Source organism: Lithobates pipiens, unplaced genomic scaffold (genome assembly GCF_037356315.1).
Source record: "Lithobates pipiens isolate NorthernLeopardFrog02 unplaced genomic scaffold, aLitPip1_a1.2 Scaffold_13, whole genome shotgun sequence".
Taxonomy (NCBI): domain Eukaryota; kingdom Metazoa; phylum Chordata; class Amphibia; order Anura; family Ranidae; genus Lithobates; species Lithobates pipiens.
This window is the reverse complement of record NW_027507718.1, coordinates 334,966,903-334,987,888: the sequence shown is the minus strand read 5'-3', so window position 1 is coordinate 334,987,888 and position 20,986 is coordinate 334,966,903. Positions and strand designations below refer to the sequence as shown.

Here is a 20,986-nt window from a genome sequence, read left to right as displayed (position 1 = left end):
CTTGTAACTCTAGTCAGGCAATCAGATTTGACTTTACTGGAGTGGAAACTGTAGATAAAGAATACTAATTGAGCGTTATTGGGTAGGATCTTTTGCACAATACCACTTATTTAAAAGGCCCTATCGCATAAATGTTAACTTTAAAGACCTAAAATGAAATGCAGTAAATGTGTTGCTTAATAGGCCAAACATTTTAATTAAAAACAGACCTTGGAATCTGGTTTTAAAAAACAACCCCATTAGTAAACTAAAACCAAACAGAATAAAAATAACATGCCACAAGCTATATTCTAATATTTTATTTGAGTAAAATACTCTCTGAAAGACCACAGGTTCATGGAAAGATACACAGTCATTTATCAAACTGGACATGTTAAAAAAATGTGTACTGTTTACTTTAGCCCAAATCTCTTATGTTTTTAACTAATTCCCTTGAAAAGATAAAAATATGATTCAGAAGATAACATCAAATAATGAAATTATTTGTGGTTTAAGGCTCGGTTGACACTGGAACCGGCTGTGGATCGCACAGGAGCGCTGTGCGTCCCTGTTCCCTGTTTCAGAGACGTATCAGGGCCGCCTGAATTCGGCCCTGAAACGGAGCCAAAGCTGCACACCGTTTCTGTTTAGTGCGCTCCGCAGCCACAATGGAGATATAGAACAAAGAGACCTAGCTAAGCCTGCCCATGGTTTGATGAGCTATATAAGTATGCCGGATTTGTTACATTATATAATAAAATGTATCATAATAACCACTTTGGTGGTCAGAAGCCTCTGTATACAAAAGAAATCCGCTACAGTTATTCAGACCCAATAAATCTAATTATATCGCCAAATATCTACTATTAGGTTTGAAGCTAAAGTCTGGGCACCACCAAATGAATAGCTTTAGCTGGTTTCCTCTGCTATTTATCAATTCAGCATTTTTATTCAAACATCCTAAATATTGAGCTTTTAGATGCACTGGATAGTACATCTCCAACTGTACATCTGCCCCCCTCAAACCAGCACTGCAGGTATGATAGACTCCAGTGCAGGTATGATAGACTCTTTGCTTGCTATTCACAAAACATCCCTGGGAAGACACTGTGGCCATGCACTTTGTAAATAAGCAAGTGCAAACTGAGCAGAGACACGATACCAGTATTGGTGTCTATAATAACGCTGGTTTGGAGATAGAAGTACAGCAGGAGCTGTAATATTTGACCTAACTAAAAGCCTAGTTTTTAGGCAGTATGAAGAAAAGAAACACTGAATGAAAGTTATTCAAAGTTTGGCTCCCAGAGTTCAGTACTAAGGACATCAATACTGTTCAGTCTTTGCTTTTTAATTAAATAAATCCCAACATGCAGGGTTCAGTTAGAAGCTTATAGTTTGATACATATACATACATGGTAGAAAATGACTAATAAATAGATTGTCTTCCTACACTTAACTGCACCTGAGTATAAGTACACAGCATTGTCTAAATGTTATATTTATATTAAACACTAATGAAACAGGTATGTACATTACTTACATGAACATGAGCTACCACGAGATCACATTAACAACATTTGTACATAAATCATTTCTGGGGGAACAACAAAACTTTAAGGAGCATAGCTTAGCAAAAGGTGGATGCCGATAAAATTCATTTCTGAATTTAAGAAATTGTTCAGAGAGTTTATGCCTCTTATTATGTAAAATATTCAGAGTTCCAAAATAAGTGCATATAAATTGAACTGAATAGAAACTCAATTTTTAGATTAAGAAATGGAAGCTACAACAAGATTAAATGCAATAACCTTTACATGCATGCTTTAGACACAGGGCCTTGATTATAAAAAGGCAAAATGCATTTGGAGAGCATGAGAAAAACAGTTATAAAATCTACCTTGTTCACTAAAGTGGAGAAAGAAAAATTGTGTTGCCCATTGTGACAAATTAGAATGCTTTTTTAAGTTTTGCATAAAAATGAAAGGTGAAATATGACTGGTTTCTGCTGGCAACTCCACATGTGTGCCCGCCAAGGTGTCTAATGCTGCGTACACACAATTGTACATTCCGACAACAAAATTCATGGGGTTTTTTCCGAAGGATGTTGGCTCAAACTTGTCTTGCATACACACGGTCACACAATGTTGTTGGAATTCAGAACGTCAAGAACACAGTGGCATACGATCAGCCAAGAAAATTAAAGTTCAGCAGCCAGTGCAGTTCTTCTGCTTGATTCTGAGCATGCGTAGAACTTTGTGCGTCGGGATTGTGTATACACGATCGTAATTTCCGACAATGGATTTTGTTGGTGGAAAACTTGAGATCTAGATCTCAGATTTTGTGTCGGAAATTCTGATGGAATATGTCTGATGTAGTCTACGCTCGGTCAGAATTTCTGACAAAAAGCACCCATCGAACATTTTCCATTGGAAAATATGACCGTGTGTACGCGGCATTAGAGTGGCCTTAGGTAAAGATCTCTCTGAAAATGACAACAGGTAGGAAATTTGCTCATCTGGGCCATTCAGCATTGCTGAAGTGTCCAAACTTAAGGCACCGCTATACTCTGCCAATGTGTGACCGTAGCACATAGCAGTACTTCACCTCTACTGCTGAAAAGAGAAGATTGATGCCTAGTCATTTGAATATTTTCAACAAATTGTGCAATAATAATCTCCTATGACCACAGGTAAATATCAGGAAGGCCATAAATGGCTGAATTATTTCATGGGTAAAACTAAAGCATGGCTAAGTTGAGCCATCAGTGGCTACCCTAAATTGATAGGGTAATTCTTGTGTGATGTTTCTAATGTGCTTTCACTGTGTTATACCAATCGCATGATTATAGTAAAATATGTAAAGAATTTTATTGTATAACTGCTTGATGAATATAAATGTTAGAAAGTAATGTTTAACAGCTGTAAAAGTACAGAGCTAAATGTATTTGGCAAGGAAGGTTTGGTACTATTTTGTTCAGCACAAAACTGGTAGCAGTCAGCACAAAAACTTTTGGTGCTGATAAGAAACATCCAGGATATAGATTACCTTTAAAGTTAAAGCTGATCCTAAAGCATTGACCTTTTTGCAGTCCCTGTACATCTGCTGCATCTCCTTTCAATGTCCCCTTACAGGCTACGGGAGAGGCAAGGTCTGTAAGTATTACCCAACTGCAGCAGAGAGCAACCAAGTCCTTCTGCCCAGCCAGGCAGGATGGTGTTGTGTGACAAAGCTGTGTAAATCTTAGGACTGAATGAAGAGAAATCAAATTATTTGACAGGCCAAACAGCTATGATATATGTATTTCATCTGTCTATTTAGTTGTTTGCCTGGAGTTCAGCTTAAAGATAAGATTAGGAAGAAGATCAGACTTTAGAGGGTTAGTTATTGGATTAAAAATGTATTGACACTGATCTTACGAATAATGTGCATTTACTATTTTTTGCACTGAGGCTTCATCGATGTTTACCTCCAGCCTCAGGTTCATACAAAGGAAGGCATCTAGAGGAAATGTAACTGGACTACAAGCCAGTGAGGGAGGAGGCACTGCCAGCATGGCTCTGCATGGTCATTCTGACGAGGTAGCCGATGGGACTTGTAGTAATTTAATTGTGTGAAACCAGTCAATGGATGACAGGTAATGCCATGCAAAGCCAGGCTGAATTAAAAGAATAACAATGGGAGGGGGGATATTTGTCTTCGGTGGGTGGTTTATGCAACCATTCTTTATGTTGGGGGTAACATAAAACATTATCTAAAACACAGAGTTATCATTTAAGTTTAACTAGTTAATTTTTAGCACTGAGAGTGAAAGAGTTTAGGTTAAACGTTAGGATGTTAGGGTAATACACGATAATGTACAACTGATGGTGCATTGAGTTGTGGTTTCATGCATTTTGGATGGCATCCCAATGGATACGAGTGCTGATCAGTGTGTTCTGCTGGGGGGGGGGCAGTCATCCTATCAGAAGCCAATAGCACAATGGGGGAGATCGCTGCACTAACATCACTTTTTTGTTCAGCCTGCTGGGTCCTATAGTGAGAACCTATAGTGTGTACCCAGCATTACCGGTCCTTTTTTGTAGTCTGCAGAGATAGCAGGGAACAATGCTAACAGTTAACAATCCAGAGGCGGAGAGTACAGGATTTTTCAGCTTTTAGACACTAGGGATGTCAATTTAATCAATATGTTAGAAAATATGTTAGAAAACAATGTTATCAGTTGCTTCATAGAAAATGTACCATGTATTTTAACACTATCCACTCCATATATATTGGGAACTCTCATAGCTAACAGTAAGCCAGGAGTTCTACTTTAACATGTTTCTTTCAATTTTAAAGAGGAATGTACTATATGGAACTATACTGTATATAATTTTAGTAAAATAAAATGGAAGTTATCCAGTTACAAATGGGGTTTTCAAACCCAGAAACATGTGTAGTATACTGCACATTTAATAGTGTATATGCAAAACTGTCCATATTTGTACACGCTAGATCAACGTTGTGACCCTGTCAATATCTGTCTAAACATCACTAAAAATGCAACATATTACTAACATCTAAGTGTCTGTTCTAGTGTTATAAAATATGGAACCAGTCTAGCTAATTTAATCAAGTATATGTGATGCATATTGTACCAACATTAGTAAACATCCATAAATCAGTGAGGAAAGTATGTTTACATACATTTTATGAACACTGTAGGTCTGTTCACAAATAACCTATAGGATGGAGCTTTTGTGATGTTTTTTACTTTGAAGTAGCATTTGTGGAGGTCTGCTAAAAAACCTTCCTCCTCAGGCAGCTGCAAAATTTCATCTCCAGAGCATAGGTTAATATGTGCATATAGCTGTAAATACATACTGAATTTAAAAGAAAACATGTGGGATATCCTTTACCAACTGCAAAAACAGTATTGCCTCTACAACCGGACACAAGTCTGTTCCCAATTAGAGTAGGCAGCATGATGCATTAACGAAACATAATTTAAATCTAGATGGCAACATTTGTACATAATGATGCTTAAAGGAGTTGTAAAGTCAGAAGGTTTTTTATCTTAATGCATTCTATGCATTAGGATAAAAAGCCTTCTGTGTGCAGCAGCCCCCCTCAGCCCCTCTAATGCTTACCTGGGGTCCATCTCTGTCCAGCAATGTCCACGAGTATCTCGGCCAACCTGAGACTCTCCTTTCTGATTGGCTGAGACATACCAGCAGTGCCATTGGCTCCCGCTGCTGTCAATCAAAGTCAGTCAGTCAATCAGGAGAGAGAAGGGGCGGTGCCGGGCCACAGCTCCATGTCTGAAAGGACACACAGAGCTGTGACTCAGCTCTGGTGCCCCCATAGCAAGCTGCTTGCTGTGGGGGAACTCAACAGGGGGGAGGGGCCAGGAGCACAGAAGAGGGACCCGAGAAGAGGAGGATCCAGGCTGCTCTGTGCAAATCCACTGCATACAGCAGGTTTGTTATGAGGTTTGTTATTTTTATTGAAAAAAAAAAACAAGACTTTACAATCACTTTAAAACAGAGTACCTGTGTTGGTGCTAGGCACAACTTGTTGGCAATGCAGTACATTTATATCATGTGTTAATCTGATGGACAAGTCCTATTTTATCATTTTTGTGAACACCTAAAGTGCATCTTTGCAAACCGTATCTGCTGTAAGGTGGCACCAGAGAGTTCTCTTCTCTGGGAACTGTTTGGGGTACATAATTGATACCCTGTGATAAGAGATTACAGTGAACTGGTACAAGGCCTATTATGTTCTTTCTGATCAAATAGAAAATGGAGCAAAATTGAGCATGAGGATATAACTCTCCAGTACCATCATGAATCTCTGAGAGACTCATTATTCTGTAGCCTCCTAGATGAGGTTCCCTCAAGGAGTGGGACCAGTCATTTTTGGATTTTCTTTTAACACTTTTTAAAAACTATTTTATAATGCACTGTTGGTTAGGTGGGTGGGGGTATTTTTAATCTTGATTTAGACCACTTTATTCATTTGAACAGGATTCACCCCTACCAAATGAAAGAATTGAGGGATTTAACAGGTATAATCTAGGAATACTGAATATTTAGAGTGGATTTGTATAATCATCCCAAATCCACTGAATTTCAAACTGTATCCAAAAGCTGCTTAAAAGTTATTTTATAGAGATGTTGATGATAAATATGAATTATGATTCTTTAAGATAGGGAAACTTGTACTTTAAAGCATCTTTACAGGTTTCAATGTCATTATAGTTTTTTTTTTATATATAAATATTGCCTAAATCAAAAATTAGGATGCATGCTTTCCTTTCACTAGAAATATAATAGTCAGATTATTATTATTATTATTGTTGGTTAATTCTGGTTATTATGGACAACATCTCCATATTCTTTTCTTCCACTTTCTTTTTTTCTTTTTTACACAAGACTAACAATGTTCCTTACTAATTACATTGGAAAATAAATACTGACTTCTTTTATGTACTGTAGTCAAAGGATTTAGAAATGAAAAATATTCAGTGAGAATTTGTAATCATTTTTATAGTGAGATTTTAAATCCCTTTTTCTTATGACAAATAAATGCCATTTGACCAGTAACAATGATCAGTTATGCATAACACCTCTCTAAATAACATCACCTTTGTCTTAAAACACACTTTAATGTGTCCTTTGCCATGCTTCAAAAAAATACCACCCTTTTGCACATAGATGGTGGGTCTCTGAATACTGAAGTGCCATAAAAATGCATATCTTATGCCTAATATTTTAGTGTGCCAGAAAAATGCAAGTACAACACATGCTTTTATACAATATCTCACAATCCTCTATGGTTTCCAATTAAAAAATATACATATTTATATATGTTAAATAAAAATTGTTATATGCAAAGTAATTATAGTTTTATATAATAACTCCATAGAAATACTGTTTTCTTTTCCACCCTCCTGCAGAGAGTAAGGTGAGCAGTACATTCAATATAATTCAGGAACATGATACGTAGAAGCTGCCAGCACTCAATTCAACAAAGCCTGGTTCTAAATTCTTTGGTATCTTCGACACTGACAAAACAAGTGGCTGTGTGTCAGTATAGCTTTGCACGTTCCATCACCACCTAGAAGTCCATAGAACAACATTGGTCCAACGGCTTACACTGCCGAGCATTAGACATAAAAGGCTGTATTACAGCCAACGGAGAGCATATATGCTTGGAGCTTAGATTTGACTGTGGTCCAGTAAATCTCTAAAATGGAACAATGGGTCCAGCATTGCCTGGATATTTACTTTTCTTCAGCAGCATAAGAAGATTGTTCCTTTGTAGAAAGTAACCACTTTTATGGTGTGGTTCAAAGTCTTCTTGTGCAGACGATTGTGGCTAATTGAGGCTGTCCTTGTGAATACTCCTGTCTGCAATGTAGTAGTTTTGATCATGATTTTTCCACTGCATACTGGTTACAATCATGGGGGATGTACTTGTCAGGGTCTTTGATTGACAACAGCAGCACAGACATGACTGAAATAAAAAAAATAAAAAGAGAATAAAAAAGTTACTTTGTGCATGTCTACATAATTATATAATGCATAGATATTTATACGTTATACTAAGCAACATTCACATTTCTAATCTTCTGCACAATGTAAATGACACAAACTGTGGTTGGTGGGAAGCCTGTGAGCAGCCAAAGGTTTATAGCATATCTCCAATAAAAAAATAACCTGTGTTTGAATGTTGGTCCATTCTCTGCTTTATATGTTTTTTATTAAATATACAGTATATACTCAAAACATAAGATGAGTAAGATAAAACGGGTTTTGGCATACCATTAGCTGGCCTCTATAAAAGCTAAGGTGTTTAAAGTATCTCTGATGAAACTGTTCTGCAGCTTATGGCCAGAGACAGACTTTACATTTTATAATTATGCATCACTTGCACTGTTTAAACTCAATGATCTGGAATTTGAAATGGTGACACTTATTTTACTTGACAAAAGTAAAAAAAAAATAAGATGAACAGATATTCTGAATTTTATTTAAAAAAATACACTTCAGTTACCGTATTTTTTTGTTGCTGAGCCAGTTAACGATCATCTAGGAAAATATTCCATATTACAAATAAATACAGTAAATGCAACATTCACTATTGCACTCAATCCAACATTTTTATTGTTGCTGACAATTTCTTAAATAACTTAAAACTAAAAAGTTAAAATTTCTAATCAAACAAGTAATTTTCTTTATTCTAGTAGGTAGCCCACCATGGTCCAACATTCTCCTCTAGCTTGTTGATTGGACACCAATGCTGGCCATACACTGGTAGATTTCTGAACAAACTCTTGTATGTAATTTTGTACAAACATCCATACAACATTTCTCAGTACATGGAAAATGTCATTCAAATTTATAATTGAGATAATTAATATGGTTTTCTTTATATTATATTTTTTATAATTTTTGGATACTATTATCTATGTATCTAAATACTGTAACTGATCTGTTATTTAGTCATAATTTCTGTCATTTGTCTTGATACAAATTAAAATTTTAATAAAAACTATTGATTAAAAATTTGCTTCAAAATTCAGTTTTTTTTTAACATTAGATTGTTAGAATTAACAGACTTTCCCAAATGAAAACTCCATACATTGTCAAAAGTTTGTTTGTTCAAGAAAAATTTTCCATACCTCGTGTTTGAATTGTTTTAGCCACTGTATTTGAAAATGAATGTCGGTTTCATGTCCGAAATGATTAGAAATTGATCAAATGCTCTTACAATACATTTTGTACAAAATTCTACTAGTGTATGGTCAGCTTATGCCTGCACTCTTTTTCCTCATCTCTCAATTCTTGTTAGCAATCCATTAGTGCTAAAGTGACAATAATGTGCACTGCAGATGAATATGACAGATCAACTTATAAAGGGGTTTAGAGAGTGCTAGTATAGAGGCAAATTCAGCTACTCATGCAAACTCCTCTTATGTATAAATAGCTGTATTAATTGGTGTTTTAATATGTGCGATTTCATCTTTTGCAACAATTTTGTAAATCAGTATAAAGGAAAAGGTCAATTGGTTCTTGATATTCACATATCTGTTTTCTGAGAACAAACACACTAAATTCCTTTCACCTTGTCGGAAAAATTCCCATTATAAACAGACTATTTCACAGACACTGAACAGTTTCTTACCTGGAAACAGTTTTTAAACTTCTTGCTTACGAAGTAGAGGGCTATTGGATTAATACAAGAGTTTAATGCTGCCAAGTTAATGCTGATGTAATCCATAACCAGCAGAAAGCTGAATATCAAAAGAAAAAAAAAAAACAATTAAACTGCTATCTGTCCGAATTTTCAGTATTGCATCTTAATATAATTATCAGAGTCTCAGTACAGAACATTTGGAGACAGACATTGATTTAAATCAAAACACACCAGGACGAATCATATCTTGCTGGGAATGAAACAGAAAGTATTTTCCTGTAACACGTCCCATCTGTTTGACTTCATTAGCTGGATGTGAATAATACTTTTAAACATTTTAAAAGGAAGCCATCTAATGGGACTCCACCATAAAGCTGTAATTTTATGATTTATGCATTTATACTCCTGTGGTGTTCGAGTATATATTCACATGTAACCAGGGGCAGACTGACAAATCATGGGGCCCCCGGGCAATAGGAGATTATGGGGCCCCCATGCAATCAGAGATTATGGGGCCACACAGTATACACATACATGTACACACAGTATACACAGACATGTTTCTATTGGCTGAGAAGGTACTGGAGAGGGGGGCAGCTATAATCTCAGGATTTTTAGAACAAAAGGATGTCGGTAAGGGACATTTCAGAGACAGATGTAAAAAAAAAAACACAGATTTTTCCATACTGTACCTGGTTTTACTAAGGCTGGCAACCCTGATGGGGCCCCCTAGTGGCCCAGGGCCCTCGGACAGTGCCCGAGTGGCCGAATGGTCAGTCCGCCCCTGCATGTAACTTATTTTTAGAGCAGTGATACATGTTTAGGCATAAACAGCTCTGTAGGTCATTTGTGAAAACTAAGATAAGCATTTGGGTTTATTTGAAGACAAATAGCAAAAAGTTAGTGCATGCAGTAGCTATTATGTCAGCACTCAGGGGTGAATGGAGGTATTTGCTCCTGGTTTACCCACTGCTTGAATGTTCCAAGCATCACCACAGCAGTATTGCCTTAAAAAAAATGATTTTGGTGCCTAGGCACCCTGCTTAGACCTTACCGACCTTGAATAACTGCTTTAAAAAAAAATATATATATATTTACCAAATTTTTAAAAAGGATCTTCAGCCCCCCACTAAAACAAAAATAAAAGTCAGCAGCTACAAATACTGGCTCCAGGTGACGTCGCTCTGACGAAACGCGTAGGGCGTGACCAGGGACGTGCACCTTCATACTGTTAACAGGCAGCAGCGGCCGGCGAAGCTGTCACACACGCGATTTGTTTTTAAAGACATTGTGAGTAAATTTCTTCTATATTTAATAAAAAGGCTAAAAATACAGTTTTGCACTATGGATATACTTTTGTTTCCTCCTCCATGCATTTAATAATGGAACAAACGTGGAATTAAAGGGTGAATACTTCCCCAGTACAACAGGAGCAGAGTCTAAAGCAAGCAGCACAGTGGCTCATACTGTGAAGGCTCGGCTAACCCTTCTGAGGGTACTTTCTCTGGTGAGCGCAATTATATCTCTTCAACACTGAGTGGCGCACCGGAGAGGAATGTTCCTAATCTTCCTGCACTAGTCACCTTACCTTACTATTTGCTTTAAAGACTTAGCACATGCGATTTTTTAGCAATTTGTAGATGCGGTTTTGAAAAAAAATTCTTTTGGATATTGAAGGACTTTTTCTTGTCATTTGCATGATTATTCTGTACCGTCACCTTTGGAACTCGTAGTTGCAGAAGATCACTAACTAGCAATTTTTGCACATTGTAAAATAATTTTGTCGTTTATTTTTTATATATTTCTTGTTGTTCACTTTGGGTATTTTATTAATGAATATATAGAAACTATCACGGAGTTGTAAACAGTACTCATACAGATATTTGGCAAGTATTACTTCACGGTGGACATAGAAATAATATTTTTTTGGTTAATATTTTTTGGTTGTTATACACACACATAAATAATACGCAAAAAGCTATCTAACAGCAACACTGAATAAAATTGTCTAACAACACATAGATTTTTTTTAAAAACACACTAATTTCTTTGCACTCAGATCCATGATAAGAAGGGTTTTAGCGCCAAAGCTTAATCTTAAAGCTACAAATACTGTAACTGCTGACTTTTATTAAAAATACACTCACCTGTCCAGGGATCCAGCGCTGTCTTCACCCGGGCCAGTTCTTCACTGTTCTTTATGTCTCTGGAGCTTGCATAATTACTATGGGAAGCCGCCTGTGACTCCTTGCAGCTTTACAGCTGTATTTCCACTGCACATGCTCAAGCTGCTCTTTGTTAATGCTCCTGCAGCCTTCTGGGACTTGTGACGTGTCCCAGAAGGCAGAGGGCAAAGTGGGGGCAGGGGGTGAGGGGTAATGGGAGGGATCGAACTCCTAGGTGATCCGAGCAGAAATGGGAGAAGGTACCTGTCAAAATCAAGGTTCTTTGGTAGGGGGTAGAGCCACCCTGCTCCAAAGAATCCCCCATGTTGAGGGCATGTGGCCTGGTATGGTTCAGGAGGGGGGCCCTTTGCTAGTCCCCTCCCCTTCCTTGGCCTGCAAGGCTACATGCTTGGATCTGGGTCTGGTATGGATTCGGGAGGGCGGCCCCACCCCATTTTTTTATTTTGGTGTGGGATTCCCCCTAAAAGCCATATCAGACCCAGAGTGGTGCTCAGAAGGCGCACAGGAATCTTTTAAAATTTGCACTGAATATGCGAAACTGGCTCCTTAGAAAGCTGGTTTGGTTCACCTGTCATGGGAATCGTATAGGATTCAAAGCGCAACTAATTAGCAAATATGTGAACAGAATCGAAAGGAAATAGACTGTACACCGTGCAAGGGAAGTTGCATTTTGCAAGGGAGTTTTCGTCAGAGCTTAGTGAATAGGGTGATTCTCTGCTGACTGCCATCATCTAATCATGTGCAAGCAAAAATAAAAAATAAATGTATTCACCCTGCATGTGATTGGGTATTCTTCGCAATGTGCAATTTTATCATATTGACTAAGCTAAGGGAATATCCCCTTGCAAAATGAACAGCCTATTTGCCTTTAGTTTATAAGTTCCAATTTTTTAGCTATGTGTTGCCATGTTGTCCATGAAACATTATTTTTAGACTAGGGCTATGCACATTAGACTAGAGTAGATTCAGTATTTTACAAATTGCAGATTACCTGAGAAGCTCACAGCGTCCAGCATCCTTCTCATTGTACATGGTCTTCTTGATGATTCTGCTCAGATGCAGAGGAAACCAACACAGGGCAAATATCACAACCAGGCAAAACACAGTCTTTGCAACCTCACGTCGCTGTAAAGACATTGCACAGATTATATTACTTTCTTGCATCCCTAGTCTTTTATATTGTTTGATGCTATTCAGTCTTACAGTTAAATCAATTACACAGACAATCTACATATTCACAAATGCATGTTTTTTTTAAAAATGAAACAGACTGCCCATATTGTACATGACAGCCTTTCTCTGCAATAAAGCTAATTCTGACCGATTTGGATCCACACCTTTTTTGTATGCGCCATTAAAAAATAAAAAATAAAATCTGCTTACTGCAGTTTACAAATCAGTTTGTAAATCAGTACTGCTTGGACCTTGAAGAAGGGGACATACCCCGAAAGCTTGTCCTGAAAAATTATTTGTTAGTGTAAATAAAAAAAGTATCATGGACAGTACTTAATTTTCTATGCAGTTTACAGAAAACACACATAGAAATTCCATATTAAACACTTCAATACAAGACACTTTTTTTCCTGCCCAGGCCAATTTTCAGCTTTCAGCACTGTCGTACTTTAACTGCTTCAGCCCCAAAAGATTTTACCCCCTTCCTAACCAAAGCAATTTTTATAATTTGGCATTGCGTCGCTTTAACTGACAATTGTGTGATCAAACAAAATTTGCGTCCTTTTTTTCCCCACAAATAGAGCTTTCTTTGGGTGGTATCTGATCACCTGTTTTTATTTTTTGCGCTATAAACAAAAAAAGAGCGACAATTTTGAAAAATAAAACAATATTTTTTACTTTTTGCTATAATAAATATCGCCAAAAATGTTTTTAAAAAACAAATTTCTTCATCAGTTTAGGGCAATATATATTCTTCTACATATTTTTGGTAAAAAAAATTGGTTTGAGCAAAAGTTATAGCATCTATAAACTAGGGGAAAGATTTATGGCATTTTTATGGCATTTTATTATTATTTATTTTTACTAGTAATGGCAGTGATCTGTGATTTTTAGCGGTGCTGCGACATTGCGGCGGACAGATCGGATACTTTTAACACATTTTTGGGACCATTGACATTAATACAGCAATCAGTGTTATAAAAATGCACTGATTACCGTGTAAATGTCACTGGCAGGGAAGGGGTTAACACTAGGGGGAGATATGTCTCCTCTCCCCTGACAGAACAGGGTTTACACACACAAATCGCTGAGCTGGCGCTCGTGCCCATTATCGCGTGCCCCCTGGTGGCTTTTAAAGGGTACAACATACCCATAAGGGGTTTCTCGCAGCAGAGCCATTCTGCCAATGTATATCAGCGTGAGTCGGTCGGCAAGTAGTTAAATGACAATTGCGCAGTCATACAGCACTGTACCCAAACAACATTTCTATAATTTTGTTCACACAAATAGAGTTTTCTTTTGGTGGTATTTAATCAGCACTAGGTTTTTTTTTTTTGATAAATAAACTGATAGCGTATTTTGAAAAATAACCCCACATTTTTCTTTGTTTCTGTTTTGCACATAAATAATTGTTCTTCATAAATTTAGGCCAATATATATTCTGCTACATTTCTTTGGTGAAAATAACTCAAATCAGTGTATATTATTTAGTCTGTAGGAAAGTTATAGAGTCCACAAACTATGGTATATATCTGAAAATTGATCTATTGTTCAATCCTGATGTACTGCCTGATGTACTGACTCATTTTTTGAGGCCCAAAAATGTCAGGACAGTACAAATATCCCTCAAATTACCCATTTTTGGAAAGTAGACAGTCCAAGGTATTTAGTAAGAGGCATTGTAAGTTTTTTTGTAGTCCAAGTTGTCATTTTTTTCAATGATCATTTGTTAGAAAATTAAGAAATTAATAAAAAAAAAAAAGTCCAATTTTATTTTATTTTTTTATTTTGTTTAACATACTTTCACCAGTGCAGTACAGTGTCATTATATAACTGGTGTGGTGGTGATCAGGGACACTGACTGGTGACAGTATGGAAAAAATATGTTTTTTCTATTTTTATTAAATTTTTTCTTTTAAGATTTTTTTTCACGCACACTGCGACGAGAGCAATATAATGTTACCACAGTACTACTCTGGAGAAGTAATAAGGATTTTTTAATTATTATTACGATTGCTTATAGAAGTCAATTACATTGCTACAAGCAAGCATTTTACTGATTCATTCAGTTTGTTTTGTTGTGATTAGCTGTGATTGGTCAAAGCTAATCACGTGGTACAGATGGGCTGTGATTGGCTCTGTCTATGATCACAATATGCGTACAATCACAGCTATCAACACAATTGTGTACAATGGATGGCACAAAAGGAAGCAACCCATTGTATACAACTGTCATGTGACCTGCTGTGATTGGTCACAGCGGTCATATGGTACTGACAGCGAGCCACTACACTGATCAGTCTGTATCCACGGCCTGCGTGAGCAGCGCCTTCTGAGAGGACACCATATGACATCCTCTCAGAGGGACGGATGTCCCACCCGGCCATCAATCTGCTATAGGCCAGGCGGGAAGTTGTTAAAATTTATAGAAAAGTGTAGACAATGGAATGCAATGCATTGTAAAATCACGCAAAGGTTATCTAAACTCAAGAACAAAAATTTTATACATTGTAGCTTACCACTCCTTAGATGTAGTGGCTGCATTTGTTTTCTGGGCAAATACAGACAATACCTGTTGATCTTGCCAAAAATGCTGTGTCCCTGTCACTCTCGGAGAGCTGAAGTGCAAGTACAATCTTATCTTTCTTTTGGTAGATGCTAATCTCCCCAACCCCCCATGTAATACAGATGAAAATAGGAAGACATGGGTAACAACCATGGTGAATAAGCATAGCCACCCTAGCGACAGGAAGCTTTGAAAAATATAGGCTACCCATTTTGACAGTTTCTTGTCAGAAGAGGTCTAAAATATGGACTATGGAGAGTGAGATTAAATACAAAATAATAATTCATCTAATTGTAATTGAAACTGACATAGCTCTGCCTAGTTTTTACATACCTGTTTTAGGTGCTCACTCAATGCTATGCGGAGACTTCCCTTCCTTTGGTGTAGCATCTCACATGTCATTAGAGTATAGAAAATTCCAGTACATGCCAGAGGTACACAGAAATAGAAACCAAACAGCCACCAATCTTTTGCGTTCTTGTAAAACTGAAATACATAAATAAGTCCTCAAATGTCAGTTTGTTCTCAGATAAGCAATATTTATATCAAAATTCTAATCGAATCATGAAATTCAAAGGATAATGCAATGTTTTGACATTGGGTGGTCGGGATTTCTGTCTGAACACAAAACATTTGGGATGATACTTAATTTGGTTATATGTGCTGCTTTCAGACGGAGATGATTTGGATGTCTGACAAGAAAAAAAATACACCTCAGAGACTTACGTTGCCTTTTGCTCCATAGCGTGATATGTTATTTGCATTCTATGTTTTCCATAACTTTAACTTTGATTGAGAGGGATGTGTCCCTCCTCTGAGACGCTCCTCTGTCTAATTTGAGCTTTCCTACTGTTGAGCTATGTTTCCCAACAGTCCAGTTTTTCAGGCATGCCCAAAGTGGTAGCCAGAAGTGGTAATAACAACACATTTATAAGCAATATTTCAAATTTATGTGAATAAAAATAAATACAGTTTTTTTTAAATTGCATCTTTATAACGTGATACATATTTTAAAATGTTAATAGAAAGCAATATAAATGTATTTTATGAATAGATGTTGGCTCCAGTTGTATACATTTGCAGAGAAAAGCATTTAAGAGTTATTATTTTTTATCCCACAATCCATGCATTGAATTTGGTGCTGATGACTGGCTTTAAACATTTTCAGGCTGAAAAGAGTTCTCAGACTTATTTATGGCCTAGCTTTGATTTTACTGACAAGTATTTTTGCTTTGTGTTGACTGAATGAATACATTCATGGACTACACTTGCAATAACTATATTAATGAGTTGCAGTTAAAAGCTGAAGTTGATAATACTGGGGACAAACGTTTAGGGTTGTACTATTGTCCTGTGTTTAACGGCTCCTTCAATTGCCACTTCGATTGACGGAGGTCAAAGATCACTTTGTAGTTAATTATGTCAGAGAGGCTTATCTTGTTAGCCTATTCAGTATATGTAGTGCTACTGACTTCAGGGCATTGATTGACTTTGAGATAATGTCTGTGGGAGGCTACAAAAGTTCTTTTGTTCTATTTACCCTCAACTTTCCTATCATTGCTCACTTATGACATGTGTATGTGGCAAATCACTGATACTGTTATTTCATATGACGCTGTTTAGCTATTCTCAAACCCATATTTAGTGATATATACAGACGGTAAGAAAAATATAAATGGAAAGACAGACTAATGTTCATGTGGAGAGCCTGTGACTGATTAAATATGGGTACTGAGAAGGGCGGCCCTCTCATCTTACATCAGGGCTTGATTGAAAAGAATAAAAGTGCTTTTGTTTTTCCCTCAGGTCCAGATGTTAACAATTTTCAAAAGGAAGTGTGCATTTAAAGCAAGCTTCCTTGTGCAGAGCGATAGTCCTAGAAGCCTAGGATGCAGATTTCAAACAGAGATAGTTCCAATTTACAATAAATTAACTTTACAGCTGTGTTTCAGTAATGGAACTACATAACAATAAAACGTACAATCAGCTAGGACATCATGATTAATAATGCTTTGGTTAAAATAGTACATAGGTCATTGTAAATATACATTTATAATTCGCTTCAATGATGTAAACACATATAACCAGAGTAAAGAAAAGTATAACAGCTACTTCAAAATACCTTTCTTTGAGTATATCACAAGACAAAGGAATGGTTTATTCCTAGCCCATTCGGTTATACTCCACCTCCAGGTGATTGGACACTGACAAATGGCAAAGCTTAAGTCAGCCCTGCAAAATCCTTCCTACTTTTAGCATTACCTCAGTTTTATCAGCAAGAAATATTGGAGTGAAAAAGAAGGGAAGGACTCTTGTCCTGTGAAGAGCTCTAAGAAAAGGATTTTAAAGCTAAGTTAGAAAATATATTTTCTTAATCATACATCGAATCACACAGGAATGGTTAAATCTTAGAACATCAGGACATCCAAAAGCAATCCCATGAGGGGTGGGAAACAGAAAACAATGGCTAATAATAATAATAATAACGGGCCAAACAAAAAGAACTTCTGAAAAAGTAGGGAAAGAGAGCAAACCATTGTTTGTTGTCTAGAAGAATTTCCGTCCAAGGCTGCCATCTATAAAGCCCTAAACATCCACCTGGTAAAACATGGATGCAGCCCTACAGACCTGGGAGACCAAGGCCTGATGCTGAAAAGCCCATGAACCACCAACATTTCTAATGGAGTGAATGAGTTTTAACAAGAGATGGGGGAACCTTCCCTCTCAGGTTGTACACCTGAGTAATGAGTTGTCGAATCCACCTAGAAATTTTGAATTGAGGGTGGGTACAGGTTAAACTCATCCTGTATGCATACAGAATATGGTGGGGAGAGGTGTCCCACATCCAAAAGGGATGACTCCATTATGGAGCCCGAACAGGTGTTGTCTGACTCTACTGGCCACATCTGTGTAGTAACCCAGGTGGTCTGCACATGTACATACTGCACAAAACCTCAGCTACACAAAACAATGACGCCCTCATGAGGATGCAAAAGCGGAATCCCTCAAAACCACAATCCCAGTGTTTCCCAGGGGCCCTATTTCCTTTAAAAAAATTTTACGAGGCAATGTTGCAGAGCCATGGAGCAGCTTAAGCTTCACTTTTTCAGGTTAGGTACACCCCACAGGGTCTTCAAGGGATGGGCTTCACCACAGCAGACCACGGCCTAAGGCAAGCTTTGTGGGGTCCAGTATACGCAACAGCTTACAGGCCATACCGTTCTTCTCCTTGAGATGTGGATACAGCCCCTCCAGGGGCTGAAGTACAGTGGTGTGAAAAAGTGTTTGCCCCCTTCCTCATTTCCTGTTCCTTTGCATGTTTGTCACACTTAAGTGTTTCGGAACATCAAACCAATTTAAACAATAGTCAAGGACAACACAAGTAAACACAAAATGCAATTTGTAAATGAAGGTGTTTATTATTAAAGGTGAAAAAAAATCCAAACCATCATGGCCCTGTGTGAAAAAGTGATTGCCCCCTAAACCTAATAACTGGTTGGGCCACCCTTAGCAGCAACAACTGCAACCAAGCATTTGCGATAACGTGCAATGAGGCTTTTACAGCGTCCTGGAGGAATTTTGGCCCACTCATCTTTGCAGAATTGTCCTAATTCAGTTACATTAGAGGGTTTTCGAGTATGAACGGCCTTTTTAAGGTCATACCACAACATCTCAATAGGATTCAGGTCAGGACTTTGGCTAGGCCACTCCAAAGTCTTCATTTTGTTTTTCTTCAGCCATTCGGTGGTGGACTTGCTGGTGTGTTTGTCCTGCTGCAGAACCCAAGTTCGTTTCAGCTTGAGTACACGAACAGATGGTCGGACATTCTCCTTCAGGATCTCTTGGTAGACAGCAGAATTCATAGTTCCTTTTATCACGGCAAGTCTTCCAGGTCCTGAAGCAGCAAAACAGCCCCAGACCATCACACTACCACCACCATATTTTACTGTTGGTATAATGTTCTTTTTATGAAATGCAGTGTTCCTTCTACGCCAGATATACTTGGACACACACCTTCCAAAGAGTTCCACTTTTGTCTCATCGGTCCACAGAATGTTGTCCCAAAAGTCTTGGGGATCATCAAGATGTGTTGTGGAGAAATTGAGACGAGCTTTGATGTTCTTTTTGCTCAGCAGTGGTTTTCTCCTTGGAACTCTGCCATGCAGGCCATTTTTGCCCAGTCTTTTCCTGATGGTGGAGGCATGAGCGCTGACCTTAACTGAGGCAAGTGAGGCCTGCAGTTCCTTGGACGTTGTTGTGGGGTCTTTTGTGACCTCTTGGATGAGTCGTCGCTGCGCTCTTGGGGTAATTTTGGGCGGCCGGCCACTCCTGGGAAGGTTCACCACTGTTCCATGTCTTCGCCATTTGTGGATAATGGCTCTCACTGTGGTTCGCTGGATTCCCAAAGCTTTGGAAATGGCTTTATAACCCTTTCCAGACTGATAGATCTCAATTACTTTCTTTCTCAATTGTTCCTGAATTTCTTTGGGTCTCGGCATGATGTGTAGCTTTTAAGGATCTTCTGGTGGACCTTACTGTGTCAAGCAGCTCCTATTTAAGTGATGCCTTGATTGTGAACAGGTGTGGCAATAATCAGGCCTGGGTGTGGCTAGAGAAATTGAACTCAGGTGTGGACAACCACAGTTATAGTTATAGTTTTAACAAGGGGGGCAATCACTTTTTCACACAGGGCCATGATGGTTTGGATTTTTTTTCACCTTTAATAATAAACACCTTCATTTACAAATTGCATTTTGTGTTTACTTGTGTTGTCCTTGACTATTGTTTAAATTGGTTTGATGTTCCGAAACACTTAAGTGTGACAAATATGCAAAGGAACAGGAAATGAGGAAGGGGGCAAACACTTTTTCACACCACTGTATGTAAACACCAATTCGGATACATGCTCTTCTACAAGAGCACCAAGGTTCAGCAACTGGATGCAAACTTGCTAGAAGAGAAATATAGCACCACATAGGTGAAACTCTCTCAGCAGAGAGAGATATGTCCATCACTACTAGCAAAAAAAGTTAGGCAATGCTGGGAGTGGGAGCAGTTATGCAGAGCTAAGTTAAGATTTTCCACAATCTGGTGGGGCATAACCCAATGGTCTAAGAATTTGAATTTGATTTGTCAAATGTATCTAACATATTGCAGTGCCCATCTGTCTATTCATCCAAACCATCTATAAGCTATTATTCTATCATCAATGAATTGGAAATTGCCTACATGTCTATGTACCCATTTATTTAGATTAACCACTTGCCGACCGCCTCACGCCGATGTACGTCGGCAGAATGGCACGGGCAGGCATAAGCACGTACATGTACGTGATTTGCCTCCCGCGGGTCGGGGGCCCGATCGGGCCCCCGCCCGGTGCCTGCGGCGGTCGGTTTTCGTTCGGGAGCGATCCCGGACGAGGGGACGGCCATTCATTCATGGCCACCCCCTCGCGATCGCTCCCGACGAATGGAAATCCCCGGTGACATCACTTCCTCTCCTGTAATGTAAACACAGGAGAGGAAGTGATGTATTCTCTCCTCCGTGTCGGTATTTTTCGTTCCGACACGGAGGAGAGCGGATCAGTGAGTTGCACCAACACATCCCACACACAGTAGAACATGCCAGGCACACTCACACCCCCCCTTTACCCCCCGATCACCCCCCCAATTACCCCTGCCCCCCAGTCACAGTGACACCAATGTCATTTTTTTTTTTTTTTTTTTTTTTTTTGCATTGGTGTCATTTGTGACTGTAATAACTGTTAGGGCAGTTAGGGTTAGCCCCCTTTAGTTCTAATGTACCCCCCTAACCCCCCCAATAAAGGTTTAACCCCGTGATCACCCCCCGTCGCCAGTGTCACTAAGGCTGGGTTCACATTGCAGCGGTTTATGAGAAC

The 20,986-nt window shown here is 38.3% G+C and overlaps 1 protein-coding gene across 1 annotated transcript in view; it reads right to left on the bottom strand.

Moving 5' to 3' along the window:
• Positions 1-284: 284 nt before the first annotated feature.
• The window catches only part of EDNRA (endothelin receptor type A), a 95,631-nt gene continuing 74,929 nt past the window's right edge, over positions 285-20,986 (bottom strand). The window contains exons 5-8 of the mRNA XM_077477002.1: positions 15,421-15,573; positions 12,340-12,473; positions 9,151-9,259; positions 285-7,479 (exon numbers count right to left, since the gene is read on the bottom strand). Of these exons, the coding sequence (XP_077333128.1) occupies positions 7,342-7,479; positions 9,151-9,259; positions 12,340-12,473; positions 15,421-15,573 (534 nt within the window). The 3' untranslated portion in view covers positions 285-7,341. The remainder of the gene's footprint in view (positions 7,480-9,150; positions 9,260-12,339; positions 12,474-15,420; positions 15,574-20,986) is intronic.